Below are 19,523 nucleotides of genomic sequence, written 5' to 3'. Positions count from 1 at the left end.
ACCCCCCCACAAGCTGCGGCCGCCGCCGCCCGGATTCAAACCTCCCGCCGCGTCGGCCCTGTACTGACGTCATTTCTGCTCGCTCGCCCGCCCGCCCACCCACCGTCCGACCAATAGGCGCCCGCGCGGCCGCTCTGCGCCGCCGGAGGCCGCGTCTCGATGGTGCCCTGGAGGTGCAGAGCGGGGGCGGGAGGGGGGGAGAAGCCGCGGGGTGTTATTAGCATGAATTTGCATCGCTCCTCCCCCAGCCGCAGGGCACCCTGGGGGACCCAGGCGTCCGGACAAGCAGCTCCGCGTTTATTGACCGGGGATGGGGGGCGGGGGGCCAGGGCTGCTGCCATTTCCTCCCAGTATGAACCCAGTATGATCCCAGTTGCCCCCAGCATGGTACCTGTTGCCCCCAGCATGGTCTGAGTCACTCCCAGTTTGATTCCAGTGGCTCCCACTGTGATCCCCGTTTCCCCAGCATGCTCCTAGTCACTCCGAGTCAGTCCCAGTATTATTCTGGTAACTCCCCATATGATCCCAGTTGCCCCCAGAAGGCTCTGACTCACTCCCTGGCACTCCCAGTATGATTCCAGTCACTCCCAGTACGATCTTAGTTTCCCTCGTTTCCCTCAGAGTAGTCCCAGTTGCTCCCAGTATATCCCCGTTGCCCCCACTGTGCTCCTACACACTCCCAGTTGCCCCCAACATGATCCCAGCTCCTCCCGGTGTGATTCCAGTCACTCCCAATTGCTCCCAGCATGATCCCAGTTGCTCCTAGTCACTCCCAATGTCACTCCCAACGTCATTCCAGTTGCGCCCAGTTGACCCCATCATGATGCCAGTTCCTCCCAGTGTGGTTCCCGTTACTCCCAGTTGCTCCTACCATGATCCCTATTGATCTTAGTCACTCCCAACACTATCCCAGTTGCCCACAACAAGCTCCCAGTTCCTCCTTGTGTGGTTCCAGTTACTCCCAGTTGCTCCCAGCATGATCCCTGTTGATCTTAGTCACTCCCAACACTATCCCAGTTGCCCACAACAAGCTCCCAGTTCCTCCTTGTGTGGTTCCAGTTACTCCCAGTTGCTCCCAGCATGATCCCAGTTGTTCCTCCCAGCATGTTCCCACTTGCTCCTAGTCACTTCGAGTCACTCTCAACTTCATTCCAATTGCCCCCAGTTGCCCCCAACATGATCCCAGCTCCTCCCAGTGTGGTTTCAGTCACACACAGTTACTCCCATTATGATCCCAGTTGATCCTAGTCACTCTCAACAACATCATCCCACTTGATCCCAGAATGATCCCAGTTCCTCCCAGCGTGTTCCCAGTTACTCCTATTCACACCCAATGTCATTCCCAACGTCATTCCAGTTGCCCACAGTTGCCCCCAACAAGATCCCAGTTGCTCCCAGCCTGGTTCCAGACACACCCTGTTGCTCCCAGCATGATCCCAGTTGCTCCCAGCATGTTGCCAGTTGCTCCTAGTCACTGCCAATGTCATTCCAGTTGCCCCCAGTTGCCCCCAACATGATCCCAGTTCCTACCTGTCTGGTTCGAGTTACTCCCAGTTGCTCCCAGCACGATCCCTGTTGATCTTAGTCACGCCTAACACTATCCCAGTTGCCCCCAACATGATCCCAGTTCCTCCCAGTGTGGTTCCAGTCACTCCCACTTGCTCCCAGCATGATCCCACTTGCTCCCAGCATGTTCCCAGTTGCTCCTAGTCACTCCCAATGTCACTCCCAACGTCATTCCAGTCACTCCCAGTTGCTCCCAGCATGATCCTAGTTCCTCCCAGCATGCTCCTGGTTGTTCCTAGTCACGACCAATGTCATTCCAGTTGCCCCCAGTTGCCTCCAGCATGATCCTTTTTCCTTCCAGTGTGGTTCCAGTCCCTCCCAGGTGCTCCCAGCACGATTCCAGTGGATCCCAGTCTGCTCCCAGTTACTCCTAGTCACTTCGAGTCACCCCCAACTTCATTACAGTTGCCTCCAGATGCCCCCAACATGATCCCAGTTCCTACCAGTGTGGTTCCAGTCACTCCCAGTTGCTCCCAGCATGATCCCAGTTAATCTTAATTACTCCCAAGATCATCCAAGATGCTCCCAACATCTTCCTAGCTCATCCCAGTGTGGTTGCAGTCACTCCCAGTTGCTCCCTGCATGACCCCAGTTGATCTTAGTTACTCCGAACATCATCCCAGTTGCAACCAACTTTATCCCATTTCCTGCCAGCATGCTCCTGGTTGCTCCTACTCACTCCCAACGTCATTCCAGTTACTCCCAGTTGATCCTAGCATGATCCCAGTTCCTCCCAGTGTGGTTCCAGTCCCTCCCAGTTGCTCCCAGCACGATCCCAGTTCATCCCAGCCTGCTCCCCGCCCACTGTAGCCATGGCTCCACCCCTTTCCACCCTGGCCACGCCCCCTCTCGCAGTCGCTCCGCCCTGTCAGTCTCCTCGCCCTTTGTAACGGTGACTCCGCCCTCTTCTGCAGTAGCCCCGCCCTCTCAGGCTTCCCGCCCTTTTTAACGGCCGTTGCCCTTCCGTTTCCTCACAGACTGAGGGGTGAAGGGGTCCTGGCGCTGCCACAGCCGGCAGGTCGTGGTACGGAAGGGGGGGACGGGGACACGGACACCCTAGCAGGCGGCTGACCCCCCCAGCATGGACTGGTTCCAGTACAAGCGCTGCTTATGCCAAGAGGGAGCCCGCTTTGCCGTCGCCAGGTGCGGCCACGTCCTCCGTGCGGTGTGCAGGGGCGCAGGTAGGAGCCCCTTCACCCCTACAAAATGGAGGGGCACCCCCCTCATCTTGAACCCCTAAAATGGCAGAAGGGAAGGAGCCCCCTGACCTTAACCTCCTAAAATGGCGGAAGGGAGGGATGCCCCCTCACCTTATATCCATAACATGGCGGAAGGGAGGGATTCCCGCCCCCCGTCCACCTCACCAAAGGGTTCCCCCTCCCATCTTGCCAAACTTTTTCCCTCATAACCGCCATTTTGGAGGGGTGCTCGAGTCTGGTTTCTCACGCAGGTCCGTGCCCTGTCTGCGCCGCCAGCTGCTGCTACCTCCCCATCACCGACAAGGTGAGTTGCTGCCCCGTCCTGGCTGCCATTTTGACCCCTTCTCCTCCTTCATCCCTGGCCACCATTGTGAACCTTCCTCCTCCTCCATCACTGGTGGCCATCTCCTCCCCTCCCCACAGGTGTGTCTGTGGGAGAAGCTCTTCTTCAAGAGCCTGGCCGACATCGCCCTCAAGCACTTGACCCACAAGTCCCAGGCAAGGAGGAGGAGGAGGAGGATGGAGGGCAGCCCACCCCACACCAGCCATGGGGCCAGCCCCACAGCCTCTGCCCCACAGGTCTGGCGTTTCCAGCGGGCGCAGTCCAACCTGCTGCTGGCCTCTCACAAGGAAGCGGGCCGCCATGTCCTGGACCCCGGCAATAGGTGACGCTGTCCTCCCTCAGGGCCGCCATCTTGAGAGGAGTCCACCTTCCTGGACGCCACCTTGGAAGGGTCTGCCCCCCCACACCCTCTCCCTGCCACCATCTTGGGAAGGTCTGCTCCACATCACAGACCTGCTGGAGTGCAGGGTGCTGGAGGTGCTGCGGCCGGAGTACGGGGAGCTGCGGCGCACTCAGGTGACCCCCCCTATTCCCCCCACCCTTCTCGTTCAGTCCCCCCATCTCTTCCCCACCCCCACTCACCCCCCATTTTCTCTCCCCACAGCTCTCCCCTGGCTGGTGAGGGGGCAGGAGGTGAGACCCCCGCTGTGGGGTTTCAAAGGGGGGGGCTGTGACAGCATTGGCGGTGGCACCCCCATATATCTCCACGCACGAGCAGCATGCCCCGGCCGGTCAGCATCACCTCCCTGGCGCAGACAGGTAGGTGCCCCCCTGCCCTCAAATTTTTGGGGTCCCCCCTATCCCCTATTCCCCCCCTCTTTACTTATGAGGACCACTGGGACCACCCTAGGGGCATCTGGGATCATACTGGGAGCAAGTGGGACCACACTGGGGGCAACTGGCATCATACTGGGAGCATCTAGGACCATGCTGTGGGACTCTGGGGCCATGCTGGGGGCAACTGGAATCATAGTGGCAGTGACTCTCAGGGTGAACTCAGTTATGCATGTAAACCAAAAACTTGGCATACATACTAGGCCGAAACGTATTCTCTAGCTTTGCTCTGAAAACCACAGGGGGATTTTTGCATTTTCACATGGAAAACACCCTTATGGAAGGTTCAAGAAGCATCTGTATCACTGATATACCAATGCAGTGGCATAAAACGAGTTGAAGACAAAACTAAGTCACCAAAACCTCTTGTTTTTGCTTCAAACTAGCCATCTGTTCTGTTTCCATCACTTTCAGCTTTGCCTGCCAGACTTCTCTGAAGATAAAAAGAAGAAAGCCTCCCCTGCTTGTGAGCACACCTGGCCAGGTCTTGGGATCCTGAAAAGCAGGCCAGCAAAAGCCAGTTGGGCTGAGCTGGCCTTCGGGATACCTCAGCTCCTTCCTTTGCTACTTGCGTGCCTACATTTTCCCAACCATTTATCATTTACTGCTCAATTCTCAACTTCCATCCTCTTTCCAAGGTAATTCTGATTTGACTTTCAGGACGGATCATAGAGTAGGTAGATACGGGATGAAAGTACAGGCTGGTCTGCGCCTTCCGAGCTGCAGGCTGAGCTATTACACCTTGATAGGCTGGCCAGAGGTGGGCTACGGGTAGAGTTCCTGTTTGCTATTTCCTTACCATATCCTAGGATAGGTAAGTAGGGGGTGGCAGTGTAGTCTGAGGCGTTGGGCTCAGCCTAGAATGACAAGAAGCCTGCCCTGACTGAGGCGGTAGGAAGGGAGACAGAGAAGGAGCACGGCAAAGGCAGCCGTTAAAATAGTGGCCGAAAGCCGGTCACTCCTGCATCCAAGGTGAGCAAGTGTGGGCTGGAGAGCCCGAGGGCTCTGCTGCTAAGGCTAGCCACAGGTAAGCAGCAGGTCCTCTTCAGAGAAGGTGACACGCAATGCAGTCTTTCAAAAGGGCCTCGGTAATTGCTGGCAACTGGAGTCCTGTGACAGGGACAGTGGGGCCATCAGCCTGCAGCTCGACAGCGGTTACAAGTGCCACTGAAACACTGTTGGTGGCGGATGCTGTTCTGTGGGTTGCGTTTGGGTTTTTTTTTCAGCATTTTGTTGAGTTACAGTTATTTCTTTGTGATCAGGAGACAGGATTGGCGCCGATCTTCTCTTTCTGGAGCACGTCCTGACCTCCTTTGTCATCCAAAGCTTTTCCCTCTGTTCCTGAGAGGAGTGATGGCCGCAATGGGGAACGACTCCTGTAAGTAACGGCTTCGCCAGCAGGCTTAGGCTTTGTGAATCCCCAAAGGCAAAGGACGTGGCTGGTGCTCCATCCCTGAATGTGCTGACAACCTAGAGTGAATTCTGGGGCATTTCCTGACAGCAGCCAGACTTAGCCAGGTGCTTCCGATTAGACGCAGGGAAACGCTCCTCTGTCACTCCTCTGCCACTAGTACAAGACTTTGAAAGATGACCTTGCTCGCAGAAAGATCTGACATCAGTCGGGTTACCTTCTGTGCTAGATACTTGCTTGTTTTCATCAATTTACAATCAGGAAGAGGGGAGACTTGACCTGAGAATCCAATTCAAGTCTCGAGAGGGAAAGGAAGGTAGCCCTGGGCACAGAAATCAGAGTGTGGGCTTGTTGCACTTCTGGCAAAATAAGCAGGGGTGCAGCCTATCTTCCAAAACTGTTTCTTGACCAGTAAATATCAATGGGAGCATTAGGCTTCCCCCAGTGTTTCTGGGTTGGAGGTTAGAGCTGGTTGTCCTGAGTGCTCCTGTACAGAACTCGACTTTTTTTAAAAGCTTTTGTGCAACAAAATCGTGTCATCTCTTTTCAAATGTCATTTCCCTGCAGTCATTGCCAAGGAAATGGCTCCACAACAAAGGATCCTCTTTCCCCCGGAGAAGATTCGCATGGATTGGCAGCAAAGACAGAGAGCTGGAGCGGGACTGCACAACCTGGGCAATACGTGCTTCGTCAACTCCGTCCTGCAGTGCCTGACGTACACAGCCCCTCTGGCCAACTACCTGCTCTCTCGTGAGCACAGCCAGTCGTGTGAGTACTTGGAGGAACATCTCCTTGTACATCTGTTGGGCACTTCCCCAGGATTCCCAGAATCTGGAATCTGATTTAGGAGAAAAGCAGCCCTTCTTTGTTGACCCCACGAGGAGTTGTTCTTTGAACACTCAGGCCTAGCAGCCGCTTGTCTTATCTAGGTGTGTTCATCTTCAGAGAGGCACTTCTTTCTAGCCCCGGGTCTTGGTCCCTATTCTTGCAAGTCAAACTCTCTTTGCTTATTGCACAGAAAACTTCTGTCAGTTAAGCATCCCTCTGAAGAAACTTTTCTACGCACTAAAATGTCCCGAGCTTGTTGGGACGTTGGCACCTTGGGAGGAGTGGAGACTGTTCTTAAAACTTCAGGATCTCCATGAGGTTTCCCATCGCTATGGCTATTATGCTAACCTGAAGAGCTTGCTTCCCTCCCTCCCTCTCTCCCTCTTCAGGTCGTCAGCAAGACTTCTGCATGATGTGCATAATGGAAGCGCACGTTAACAAGGTCCTGCATTCCTCGGACAGTGCCATCCAGCCTAGCGCTGTCATCAACGTCCTCACACGTAAGTCATTTCAGGTGCTTTTACAGGTTTTCTCCCCTTCTTGTAGGAGAGAATTATTAACTTCTTCTTTCTTAGGCATAGGAGAAGATTTCCAGCTTGGCAGGCAGGAAGATGCCCACGAGTTCCTACACTATACTGTCGATGCCATGCAGACAGCTTGTCTGAGTGGAAGCAGCGAGTAAGCACAAGCAAATTACCTTTTCGATGTTCCCAAGCCCTTTGGACTCCTTGATGTACTCCCACCAAGGAAAACCTATGCCCGGGGCTTTCAGACAAAGCAAGACTCTTGGAGGAGAACACTCTCTGCCTTCCCATTTATTTCCAGGTTGGACATGTCTTCTCAAGCAACTACCATCATCCATCAAATATCTGGGGGCTTTCTGAGATCCAGAGGTACTTTTCCGCAACTATTGCTCAACTTGGAATTGTCTGTGCCCTTCTGTTGGCCTGTGATAAACAGCCAATCGTGTGACCGGCGTAGTAGGTATGAAGGACGGAAACTGGCACAGCCAGTGACTTCCCCTATCGCTGAGCATTTTGATTTGCCTTCCAGTCACGTGCTTGAGCTGCAAAGCAGTTTCCGATTCCTACGAGGCTTTCCTGGATGTCCCTTTGGATATAAAAGTAAGAGGGTTTATAGCTGTGCTTCAAGACATCCCAAGGCCCCTGTAGCTTTCCGCAATCCATGCTGTTGACTTAAAAACGTATGCTGCGAACACAAGAGAGCTTGGTGGAGGGTCAGAAGTGGAATGGGCTGAGTTCTTCCGGGGAGGCCATGGCATTGATCTCCTTGTAGGTGCTGGCTTTAAGCTGGACAAGTACGAATTATCCTCTCTGCACCCTTGATGTTCTCTCATCCTTCTTCCTTTTGCCCTCCCTCAGCACCCCATCTGGCTCCCAGGCTGATGGGTTGTATCGTTTTCATTATTGATGACCCTGCAGTGCCACAGGGAAGTAGCTCTTGATAGCCCCGGGAATCCCTCAGGAATTCAGTTCCCTGAGGGAAATGTTCAGCATCATACCCTCTTTCTGCCTCCTTCTGGACACTGCTTGCGGGTTCACAGCGCGTCTCCTCAGCATCAGCTACCTGGGTCTTCTTGTCAACTCCTAGTAAGTGTTTGGGCAAGGGCACTGCCCGCAGCTCACTGCTCTCCTCTCTCACTCCTCCAGGCAGCCTCTTCTGTCACTGCAGCTCTGGAGGACTTTGTGAAACCGGAGCAGCCGGATGGTGAAAACTGCTTTAAGTGTAGCAAGTAAGATGATTACTAGCGACCCAGTAGTACTAGATCCTGCGGGAAGGTGCTGCATGTCATTGAGCAGAAGTCATCGTTTCACATAGGCTTAATGCACGATAACGAGACGCAGCTTTTTTTTAATATGGCCTTATGGTACTGAATAGCCTTAAAATAGTGTAAGGCTGTGTGAGACAAGAAAGCTTGTCTGGTCTTCTTGGGGGAAAATTGGGTGCATTTCAGCACTTGGCTCTGTGCTTGCTTTCAAGGTGTGACAAGATGGTTGCTGCCTCCAAGGGGTTTACAGTCCATTGCGCGCCCAAGGTTCTCACAGTGTGTCTGAAAAAGTTTGAAGATTGCACCGGCAGGAAGATCAGCAAGGTGTGTATGCCACTGGAGGGCAACTTTCTCTTCCCGGAGCAGGAGATTTCCCAAAGCAGTACGCTCTTTCACAAGCTGTTCCTGTTGGCTTTTTCGTGTTCCCTTCCGAGGAGAGGAGAGTTCCGGTGGGAAGACAAGCATGTACTCTGCTCCGACAGAGCTGCTTTGGCCGGGAGCAGTTTCCTGCCAGCCAAACCATGCCTGTTGAAGGCTATTTCATGTAGTACTTCAGGATCGTTTCTGAGCCCTCCTGGTCTCCCTGTAGGTTGTGGAGTATCCTGAGTACTTGGATCTTCGACCATACATGTCCCAGACAGCTGGAGAAGTGCTCCTCTACTCCTTATATGCTGTCCTGGTGCATCGTGGTGACAGCTGTCATGCAGGAGACTATTTGTGCTACACAAAGGTAAAGAGCAACTTCCTTCCTAGCAAGGGAAAAATGTGTGCTGGGGAAGACAAACCTTCCTGGCAGTGTAACTGGCGGCCAAGAATTGGAGGGAGAAGGTCTCCTTAGGGGCTGGATTGGATTTGTGTTGGCGTACTCTTGGTTCTGTAGTTTTCCGCCTGTGTTTTTGTGGAGAAACCATGCGGTTCATCTCCAGAGACTGATGCCTTTCTTTGCAGGCCAGCAATGGACTGTGGTACGAGATGAACGATATGGCTGTGGATGGTTGTGGCATCGAGACAGTTCTCAGGCAGCGAGCCTATTTGCTGTTTTATGTCAGGTGATGACAAGTGTTAAAATGTGTTCAGAATGCGTTTCCTTTTCCTACCTTTGCTCTTTTTCTTCTCCTCCTGCCTGTTTCTCTTTCTGTCATAGGAGACAATTACTACCTGCCTCCTTCAGTGCTGTTGAATCTGAACTACCCCCCGTCAGTCCTTATCTTCCCTTGCTGGGCTTCAGGCTGCTGCCCTGGTGTAAAGTGCGACTTGCCTGCTGTCTGAAGCTGGCTAATGTAGAGAAGAGTAGTTAAAGGGGGCCTACAGGAAAGATGGGGCGGGACTCTCTATCAGGGAGTGTAGCGATAGGACGAGGGGTAACAGTTTTAAAGTGAGAGAGGGAAGATTTAGATTAGATATTAGGAAGAAATTCTTTACGGTGAGGGTGGTGAAACACTGGGAGAGTTTTCCCAGAGGGGTTGTGGATGCCCCCTCCCTGGAGGTGTTCAAGGCCAGGTTGGATGGGGCTTTGAGCAACCTCGTCTAGTGGAAGGTGTCCCTGCCCATGGCAGGGGGCTTGGACCTAGATGATCTTTAAGGTCCCTTCCAACCCACACCATTCGATGATTCTATGATTCTATGAAATGGAGGCCGTAGGGATGATAAAGACGAGGACTTGCTCTGACAGGGGCAGACCTGGTGGGTTAGACCCCAATCAATTTTCCCATTTGTAGTCTTGGTTACGTCTTCTGTCTGTTGTAGAAACCGCTCCAAGAAAATGACTGAACCCCAGAGAAAGCTGCAAGAACAGCCCTAAATGCAGATCACTCTTTTTTTCTCCAGGGGATGGAGTGCACCCTCAGCAAGTTTGGCGACGACGCCAAGTTGGGAGGGAGGGTTGATCTGCTGGAGGGTAGGAAGGCTCTACAGGGGGATCTGGACAGGCTGGCTGGATGGGACGAGGCCAATTGTATGAGGTTCAACAAGTGCCGGGTCCTGCGCTTGGGTCACAAAGAATCCACGCAGCGCTACAGGTTTGGGGAAGAGTGGCTGGAAAGCTGCCTGGCAGAAGAAGACCTGGGGGTGTTGGTTGACAGCCGGCTGAAGATGAGCCAGCAGTGTGCCCAGGTGGCCAAGACGGCCAACGGCATCCTGGCCTGTATCAGAAATGGTGTGGCCAGCAGGAGCAGGGAGGTGGTTGTCCCCCTGTAGTGGGCACCGGTGAGGTGACACCTCGAGTCCTGGGTTCGGTTTTGGGCCCCTCGCTACGGGAAAGACGTTGAGGTGCTGGAGCGTGTCCAGAGAAGGGCAACCAAGTTGGTGAAGGGTCTGGAGGCCAAGGAGAAGGGTCTGGAGAACTTAGGAGAAGCGGCTGAGGGAACTGGGGTGGTTTAGTCTGGAGAAAAGGAGGGTGAGAGTAGACCTGATCACTCTCTACAACTACCCGAAAGGAGGGTGTAGTGAGGTGGGTGCTGGTCTCTACTATCAAGTAACTAGGGGTAGGAGGAGAGAAAACGGCCTCAAGTTGCACCAGGGGAGGTTTAGTTTGGATATTAGAAAAAAAATCCTTTACTGGAAGGGTTGTCAGGCGTTGGAACAGGCTGCCCAGGGAAGCAGTGGGGTCACCATCCCTGGAGGGGTTCAAAAAGCGCGTAGACGAGGCACTTCAAGACGTGGTTTAGTGGGCATGGTTGCTGGTTGGAGTCAATGACCTTGAAGGTCTTTTCCAACCTAAATGATTCTACGAACTGCGAAGGTGCTAAAAAGCCACGTACAAATGGTTTTTTTGGAGCTCGAGGGTGTGAGAGAGCAGCTGGGTGGGGGCCTGGCAGCCAACCAAGGTCAACCCAGCGCAGTTGCTGAAGACGTTTCTTTGGCAGCGCCAGTTCAGAGTCAGCCTGTGGCCGACTGTCCTTAGAACTTCAAAATCCCCACTAGGTTTCCCATCGCTATCTCGAGGGGCAGATTAAAAATCCATTGGAAATAAACCCGCGAGAGACCACGTGCTTCGCTACACGAACCTCTTCAGACGCAATCCTGGACCTGGGAAGAGTGGAAAAGAAATCCAAGGTCAACCCGGATGTGAAGACGCTTCATTACGGCCCTGGGCAGCTTTTTATTCATCTGGCTGGTGCGGCTCAGGGAAGACGTGGGAGCTCTGTTCAAGGGATGACCAGCCCTTTGCCAGCAGTACGTGGGGAAGCCCAGTGGCTCCCAGTTGCTGGCTACCTGAGGTGCCCGGTCCGTGGCCACAGCCCCCGTGTCACAAAGGGGCAGCGATGCGGCGCCTGCCCGGCGTTTGTGACCTCACCTGGCCGCGGCTTTGGCATCCCAAAAAGCGAGCCAGGGGCAGCCAGTTGGGCTGAGCTGGCCTTCGGGATAGCTCGGCTCCTTCCTCTGCTCCTTGAGTGCCTACTGGTTTGGGGTTTTTTCCCAACCATTTATCGTTTACTGCTCGCTTCTTCTCAACTGCCATCCTCGCACAAAGGTAATTATGGTTTGACTTTCAGGGCAGATCATAGAGTGGGTAGATAACGGGATAAAAGTATAGGCTGGTCTATACCGTCGGAGCTGTAGGCTGAGCTGTTGCACCTTGATGGGCTGGCCAGAGGTGGGCTACGGGCAGAGTTCCTGTTTGCTAATTATTATTTCTTTATTATATCCTAGGATAGGTAAGTAGAGGGGGTGGTAGCGTAGTCCGAGGCGTTGGGCTCAGCCTAGAACGGCAAGAAGCGGTAGGAAAGGAGGCAGAAAAGGAGCACGGCAAAGGCAGATGTTAAAGTAGCGGCCGGAAGTTTTTTAATCATTTTGTTGAGCTACGATTATTTCTTTGCCATCAGGTGACGGGATTTGCGCCGGTCTTGTCTTTCCGGAGCGTGTCCTGAGATCCTTTGTCATCCCGAGCTTTGCCCTCTGTTCCGGCGAGGAGCGATGGCCGTGATGGGGAACGAGTCCTGTGAGTAACAACTTCGGCAGCAGGCTTGGGTTCTGGGAATCCCCAAAGGCAATGGAGGTGGCTGGTGCTCCGTCCCTAGATGTTGAGGTCCTGACAACCGAGAGGGAATTCTGGGGCATTTCCTGATGGCACCCAGACTTACCCAGGTGTTTTCAAGCAGGGAGACGCGTTTTTTGGTCACTGCTCTGCCACTGTGTACAGTCTTCGAAAGAAGACATTGCTCGTAGAAAGATCTGACATTAGTAGGGTTACCTTCTGGGCTTGTTTTCCTGAAATTACAGTCAGGAAGAGGGAAGGCTTGATAATGAAGTTCAAGACTCTAGAGGGAAAGGAAGGTAGAAGTCCGAGTGTGGCTTTGTTGGACTTTAGGGAAAGCAAGCAGGGCAACACATTGTTTTCCAAAACTCTTTCTTGACCAGAAAACTTTCGATGGCAGCGTTAGGCTTCCCCTGATGCTTCCAGGTTGGATGTTTAAGCTGGTCGTACTCCTGTCAAGAACTCAACTTTTTTACATGTGCTTTCGTGCAACAATATTGTCTCATCTCTTTTCAAATGTCGTTTCCCTGCAGTCGTCACTGAGGGGATGGCTCCGCCGCAAAGGATCCTTTTTCCACCGGAGAGGATTTACATGGACTGGCAGCAGCAATGGAGAGCTGGAGCCGGACTCCACAACCCGAGCAATCTGTGTTTCCTCAACTCCATCCTGCAGTGCCTGACCTACACCCCACCTCTGGCCAACTACCTGCTGTCTCGTGAGCACAGCCAGTCGTGTGAGTACTTTGAGGAACGTCTCCTTGTCAACCTGTCAGGCACTTCCCCAGGATTCCAAGAATCTGGAATTGAAGAGAAAAAAAGCAGCCCTTCTTTCCCAGTTCCCCCGAGTTGGTCGTCTTTGAATGCTCAAGCCTAGAAGGCACCTGTCGTATCGAGCCGTGTTCATCTTCAGAAGGGCACCCCTTTCTAGCCCCAGGTCTTGGTCCCTATTCCTGCAGGTTAAACCCTCTTTGCTTTATTGAAATATTCTGTCAGCTTAACATCCCTCTGAAGAAAGTTTTCTCTGCACTAAAACGGCCTGGGCTTGTTGGGATGGGGAGACTTAGAACTTCAAAATCCCCACTAGGTTTCCCATCGCTGTGGATATTTTGCTCACCCAAGGCTCTTGCTTCCCTCCTTTCCTCTTCAGGTCACCAGCGAGGCTTCTGCGTGATGTGTAGAATGGAAAGCCACGTTAACAGAGTCCTGCGCTCCTCGGGCAGTGCCATCTACCCTTCGGCTGTCATCAGTGTTCTCTCACGTGAGTCATCTCAGGGGCTTGGACGAGTTTTCTTCTGTTCTTGTAGGAGAAAGCTACTAACTTCTTCTTTTTTAGTAATAGGAGAACATTTCCAGCTTGGCACGCAGGAGGATGCCCACGAGTTCTTACGTTACACTGTTGATGCCATGCAGAGAGCTTGTCTGAATGGAATCAGCAAGTAAGCACCAGCAAATTAATTTTGCAATGTTCCCAAGCCCTTCGGACTCCTTGGTGTAGTGCCATCAAGGAAGAACTATGCCCAGGGCTTTCACACCTGGAGGAGATGATAATAACTCTCTGCCTTACCATTTATTTCCAGCTTGGACATCTCTTCTGAATCGACTACCATCGTCCACCAAATATTTGGGGGCTTTCTGCGATCCAGAGGTACTTTTCCACAACCGTTGCTCTCCTTGGAATTGTCCGTGTCCTTCTGTCTGCCTGTGATGAGCAGCCGATGGTGTGACTGGCATAGTAGGTGTGAAGGACGTAGAGCGGCACAGCCGGTCGACTTCCCCTATCCCTGAGCATTTTGAATTTCCTTCCAGTCACGTGCTCGAGCTGCAAAGCGGTTTCCGATTCCTACGAGGCCTTTCTGGACATTCCTTTGGATATCAAAGTAAGGGAGTTTGTAATCGTGCTTCGAGATGTCGCCAAGGCCCCCGTAGCTTTCCAGAATCAACACAGTTGCTTTAAAAAACACGTAGTGTGAACACAAGAGAGCTTGGCGGCAGAATGGAAGGATCCCTCTGCATCCTTCTTCTTTTTGCCCTCCCTCGACACCCGTCGGACCCCTAGGCTGACGGGTTGTATTATTTTCGTTATCGATGACCCTGCACACCATCGGTAGCTGAACCGAGCAGTGGCACAGAGACGTAACTCTGGATAGCCCCAGGAATTGAGGGAAATATTCGGCATCGTACCCTCTTTCTGCCTCCTCGCGGGTCCACAGCGTCTCTCCTCAGCGTCAGCTACCTGGGTCGTCTTGTCAACTCTTGATAAAGTGTTTGGGCGAGGACATTTCCCGGAGATCAGTATTTCCCGGAGATCAGCTCTCTCCTTTCTCACTCCTCCAGGCAGCCTCATCTGTCACCGCAGCGCTGGCGGACTTTGTGAAACCCGAGCAGCTGGATGGCGAAAACTGCTTTAAATGCAGCCAGTAAGATGATTATTAACAATATTAGATCCTGCGTGAAGGTGCTGCGCATACTCCAGCATAAGCCATCTTTTCGCGTAGGTTAGATGCGCAATGATCAGGCACAAATATTTTAATATGGCTTTATGCATCTGAGCAGCCTTAAAACAGCGTAGGGGTGGGGGAGACACGAAAGGGTGTCTGGCCTTTTTGGGGCAAGATAGGGCATATACGAAGGCTCTGTGCTCGGTTTCAAGGTGTAACAAGATGGTCGCCGCCTCCAAGAGGTTTACAATCCATGGCGCGCCCAGGGTCCTCACGGTGTGCCTGAAAAGGTTCGAAGATTTCACCGGCGGGAAGATCAACAAGGTGAGTATGCAACCAGAGGGCAACGTTTTTCTTCCCGGAGCGGGATATTTCTCATGGTGGTCCGCACTTTCACAAGCTGTTGAGTTTTATTGTGTTCCCTTCTGGAAAGAGAAGAGTTGCTGCGGGAAGACAAGGACGTACTCTTTGGCCGACAATAGTTTCCTGCCACCCAAACCATTACCTTTAGGTTGCTTTAGGGAAAAACCAAGTGTTCGTGAGCCCCAAAGATGTATTTATACACCTCTGGCCCCTGGTCTTGGAGGGATATTTCGTGTAGTATTTCAGGATCATTTCTGAGCACTCTTGGTCTCTCCGTAGGTCGTGAAGTATTCCAACTGCTTGGATCTTCGCCCGTACATGTCTCAGCCAGACGGAGAGTCGCTCTTCTACTCTTTATACGCTGTCCTGGTGCACAGCGGTAACGGGTGTCATTCGGGACACTATTTCTGCTACACAAAGGTAAAGAGAAACTTCCTTCCACGCCAAGAGAAAAAGGAAGACAAACTTTCACGGCAATGGTACCGGCAGCCAAGGATTTGGGGGAGAACGTCTCCTTAGAGGCTGGCTTGGGTTTGTTTTGGCGGTTCTGGAGTTTTTCTGCCTGCGTTTTTGTGGGGAAACCATGCAGTTCATCTCCTGATGAACAACGATTCATATCGTTGCCTTTTTTTTTTTTACAGGCCAGCAATGGACTGTGGTACGAGATGAACGATTCATCTGTGGGTCATTGTGACATCAGCACGGTCCTCCAGCAGCAAGCCTATTTGCTGTTTTACGTCAGGTAATAACAGGAGAGTAAGGGAAAGACGGGAAGGGACTTTTTACGAGGGATTGTAGTGATAGGACTAGGGGGAACGGTTTTAAACTGAAAGAGGGTAGGATTAGGTTAGCTGGTAGGAAGAAATTCTGATCGATGGTGCATCGAAATTTTTTCTCCAGGTGCTCTGATTTGAAAATGGGAGAAAGGGTGCCTTCCTCACTGGCACCAGCATATGCCTGTTCCTCCCTCAGTCAATGCGGGGCCGAGGGCAAGCAGGAGGATGCTGTGGGACCAGAGGGTCTGCCTCCTAGGACTAAGGTAACCTGGGGAGGTGGCTCAGGGCACCAGAGGGACAGCAGATTTCTTTCTGGGATCTTGGCATTGCTCTCTTCTCCCTCCCACGCTGCCGCTTTCTTCACAGCCGCAAGGCTGCTCCCTCTCAAAGCATCCCACCTCGATCCACCCCATTTGTCCGCCTTTGGCCCTTCTGCCTTTGCAGCCCTCCAGGAGAGGCTTTGGGAGGCCCTTAGCTGTCCCCTCCCACAGCTGCTGGGGTTTCCCCACTGTTCAGGTCCTTTCAGCAGGAAAGGGCAGGACCTTTGCACAGCTCTCTTTGCAGGACATGGCGGTGGGCATGGAGGACTCTCCAGAGGACAGCAGCTCCTCTGCACCAGCCAGCACCAGACAGCTAACCCAGGCAGGTGCATGGGAGGCATCTGCGGGCTGGCCAGGCAGGCTCAGCATCACCTCCTACGTGGGCTCCTGCTTGCATCGCTTCTTCTGCGGCTGCCTGAGGCTGGTGTCCAGAAGGAAAGCTGCGTGCCCGGTCTGCTCTCCACCACTTGCCCCTCTGCACACCGTGCAAGAAGACAGCACCAAAGAGGAGCACGGATGCAGCCCTTCCCGCTGCCAGAGGAACGGTGCCAGGGAGAGGGCCCGGAGCAGATCCCCGCAGTGGGGAAGAGATGTCCGGAGCTGGTTGGTGGACACCACAGACTACGACCACTCAACAGGGACGAGGAGGAGGAAGAGGAGGAGGAGTCCTCCAAGTCGTGATCACGCTCCCAGGGATGCTGCTGCTCCAGGGCCCTCCAACGGCACCTCCCAGTCGGCTCCTGCACCCAGTGCTGCTCAGGAGCAAACCCTGCCAATGCAGAAGCAGAGCAGATCCCTGCGGCAGGGCTACGCTCTCCGCAGCCGGGTTGTGGAGACCACGGACTACCACCGCTCCGCGAGGAGGAAGAGGAGGCGGAGAGCAAGTCCTCCACGTCATGACCGAGCCCCAAGGGATGATGCGGCTGCAGGGCCCTCCAATGCCAGCTCCAAGCGGGCTCCCACACCCAGGGCCGCTCGGGAGCACGCTCAGCTGCGGCCGAGAAAGCGGAGCAGATCCCCACATCGGGGCTCTGACCTCTGCAGCCAGTTTGTGCACAGCACCGAGTGTGACCCCTCAGCACGGAGGAGGAGGGTTTCAGCACCCCGGAGACGCACATCAGGCAATCACTTGGGGCAAGAAGAACAACCCACAACGCCAAACTGTTCCTGTATGAGAGGTGTAAAATAAATGTGAAATTATGAATAGCAATACCCCAATGATTAGACACGATTTCTTACAAGACAAGAACTGGTTGAAACCTAAAGAAACAATCAAATAAAAGGTTTAAAATAAAGAAAAGGGGGGGGGGGAGGAGTTCCACATCCCCACCAAGACTCAATTACACGGTGCAAAACTCATTGCCATGGAAGACTGTGGAGGCAGGAGCTATAAACAGCCATAACAAAGGAATTTGGCAAACTTGGGGTGGGTGAGTATATAACTGGATAATGAACTTGGTGGGCTAGAGTTGCCCTGTCTCAGCCCTAATCTGCTGCCTGGTGGCAGCAAAAGGATAAAACTGGAAAAAAGCATCTCTCCCCTTCAGATGCAGTCCTTCAGTATTCACAACACAAGCAGATGAAATACTAATCCAGAGGGACTTAAGCGTGGTATTTCTAATGCTTCTTTGTACTTGTAGTCAGACTGAAGAGGATTTTGGCATGCCATATGTCCTAGTTTCAGCCAGAATAGAGTTAATTTTCTTTCTAGTAGCTGGCATAGTGCTATGTTTTGGGTTCAGTATGAGAAGAATGTTGATAACACACTGACGTTTTCAGCTGTTGCTAAGTAGTATTTATACTATGTCAAGGACTTTTCAGCTTCTCATGCCCAGCCAGCAAGAAAGCTGGAGGGGCACAAGGAGTTGGGAAAGGACACAGCCAGGACAGCTGAGCCAAACTGGCCAAAGGGGTATTCCATACTGTGTGACGTCATGTGCAGTATATAAACTGCGGGGAGTTGGGCAGGGGGGGCGAGCTGCTGCTTGGGATCTAACTGGGCATCGGTCAGCGAGTGGTGAGCAATTGCACTCTGCATCACTTGTTTTGCATATTCTCATTCTTTTATTATTCTCATCATTATTATTATTTTCTTCTTTTTCTGTCCCATTACACTGTCTTTATCTCAACCCACAAGTTTGACTTTTCCCCCCAATCCTCTCCCCCATCCCACTGGGGGGGGGGAAGTGAGCGAGCGGCTGCGCGGTGCTTAGTTGCTGGCTGGGGTTAAACCCCGACACCATACTGTATGTGCCTGTACCAAGGTACGCTGCTTGGAGGGTCAGGTACACCAAAGGAAGATCATCTACTCCAACCTCCTGCACGCAATGGCCATTTTCATCTATGTATCTCAGCGCCAAATTGAACGTCTTGGAAACATAAAGGCTCCTGCCTGAGAGCGTCTAGTCATCATTTCCTTTGACAGTTCATTCCAAAATTAGTCTCTCCCACAGTTCAAAGGAAGAAAAAAACCTCCAAAAACCAATGTCTCCGACTTCAGTTTTTAATTTCTGCTATGCCTTTTACTGTGTTACATTTTCTCTTTTCCAAAGATTTCTACATGCTTTTTCCAGTCATCTTTTGATCTGCAACTCTTTCAGGCTCTCGCTAGAAGTTATTTACCTCTTCTATCTACATAACTGTCTATGTAACTGTTATACAGATAGTCTTCTATCTCTGTAACAAGTATATTCCGTCTTAATTACTAGAAGGCAAATCACGGGTTTGTTTCAAGTATCATGAGCTTAAAGTCTCATTATTTTGCTTTGCTGGACTCATGATTTTTCACATTGGAGACTGCCAGCATCTTACTACAGCAGAGTGAAAAAAGCTTTTGTGTGTGATTTTTTTGCTCCGCTGTGCCCCTATTTCTGGGCCCCAGGTCCCGGCCTTCTGGAACCTTCTCCCACCCCAGTTCCAGGAGTGTCCGAGACCCCCGTCAGTCAGGAGAAGGGACGCCGGGCCCCTCCCCGCGACGTCCATGTTGGGTCTCTCGGGGCGTTGTCCAGGCCATTGTCACCTTAGTATTGTTATTACTATCATTATTAGTTTCTTCCTTTCTGTCCTGTTAAACTGTTCTTATCTCAACCCACGAGTTTGACTTTTTTCCCCCCAATTCTCTCCCCCATCCCACTGCGTGGGGGGGAAGCGAGCGAGCGGCTGCGTGGTGCTGAGTTGCCGGCTGGGGTTAAATCCTGACAAAGGTGTGGGAGGGGCTGAGGGTAGAGGGTCTCTAAGGAGATGGGTGTTCTATATGGGGTTGGGGGGGCTGTATGGGGTTTGGAGGGGCGGTTGTGGGGGTTTTATGGGGCTGAGATGATCTATATGGGGGTGTGGGGGGGGTGTTTTAGGGTCTATATGGCCGCGGGGGGGTTATATGGTCCATATGGGGCTGGGGGAGTCTATAGAACTGTGGGGAGGGCCTATAGGGATGGAAAGAGTGGCCTATAAGGTCTATATGACCCGGGGGGAGAGGAACTATGGGGTTTATATGGGGCTGAGGGGAGTTACAGGGCATCTGGGTCGGGGGGGCATCTACCCCTGGACACCCTGGTCCACTACCTGGACACCTGGGGCTGCCTGCATGTCCAGATGACTGGGTCCTCCTGTGACAGGGGGATCTATAGGGTCCAGAGGGATCTATATGGCCCAGGGCAGGGAATAACAGAGGGATCCAGGCA

At 52.7% G+C, this 19,523-nt stretch overlaps 2 protein-coding genes across 2 annotated transcripts; both read left to right on the top strand.

Moving 5' to 3' along the window:
* Positions 1-5,304: 5,304 nt before the first annotated feature.
* Positions 5,305-9,268, top strand: LOC142026369 (ubiquitin carboxyl-terminal hydrolase 42-like). Its single transcript, XM_075019326.1, has 11 exons — positions 5,305-5,320; positions 5,921-6,121; positions 6,571-6,681; positions 6,757-6,859; positions 7,007-7,074; positions 7,235-7,305; positions 7,852-7,934; positions 8,183-8,294; positions 8,560-8,700; positions 8,919-9,019; positions 9,115-9,268. The coding sequence occupies exons 1-11, from the start codon at positions 5,305-5,307 to the stop codon at positions 9,266-9,268; spliced, it is 1,161 nt and encodes a 386-aa protein (XP_074875427.1).
* Positions 9,269-11,885: 2,617 nt separating this feature from the next.
* Positions 11,886-15,616, top strand: LOC142026368 (ubiquitin carboxyl-terminal hydrolase 42-like). The gene is made up of 9 exons (XM_075019325.1): positions 11,886-11,910; positions 12,480-12,680; positions 13,094-13,204; positions 13,280-13,382; positions 13,524-13,591; positions 13,753-13,823; positions 14,281-14,363; positions 14,597-14,708; positions 15,027-15,616. The coding sequence occupies exons 1-9, from the start codon at positions 11,886-11,888 to the stop codon at positions 15,264-15,266; spliced, it is 1,014 nt and encodes a 337-aa protein (XP_074875426.1). The 3' UTR covers positions 15,267-15,616.
* Positions 15,617-19,523: the final 3,907 nt, after the last annotated feature.

This window comes from Buteo buteo, chromosome 33 (assembly GCF_964188355.1).
Source record: "Buteo buteo chromosome 33, bButBut1.hap1.1, whole genome shotgun sequence".
Lineage (NCBI taxonomy): Eukaryota > Metazoa > Chordata > Aves > Accipitriformes > Accipitridae > Buteo > Buteo buteo.
This window is presented reverse-complemented; position numbering and strand designations above follow the sequence as displayed.

Bases quoted from the DNA above. Each gene is read 5' to 3' on its own strand.
- LOC142026369 (XM_075019326.1), top strand. The intron at 7,935-8,182 runs GTAAGATGATTA...CTTGCTTTCAAG, and splicing joins AACTGCTTTAAGTGTAGCAA to GTGTGACAAGATGGTTGCTG. The intron at 8,701-8,918 runs GTAAAGAGCAAC...CTTTCTTTGCAG, and splicing joins ACTATTTGTGCTACACAAAG to GCCAGCAATGGACTGTGGTA.
- LOC142026368 (XM_075019325.1), top strand. From the start codon at position 11,886: ATGGCCGTGATGGGGAACGAGTCCT. The intron at 12,681-13,093 runs GTGAGTACTTTG...TTTCCTCTTCAG, and splicing joins TCGTGAGCACAGCCAGTCGT to GTCACCAGCGAGGCTTCTGC. The intron at 13,383-13,523 runs GTAAGCACCAGC...ATTTATTTCCAG, and splicing joins TGTCTGAATGGAATCAGCAA to CTTGGACATCTCTTCTGAAT.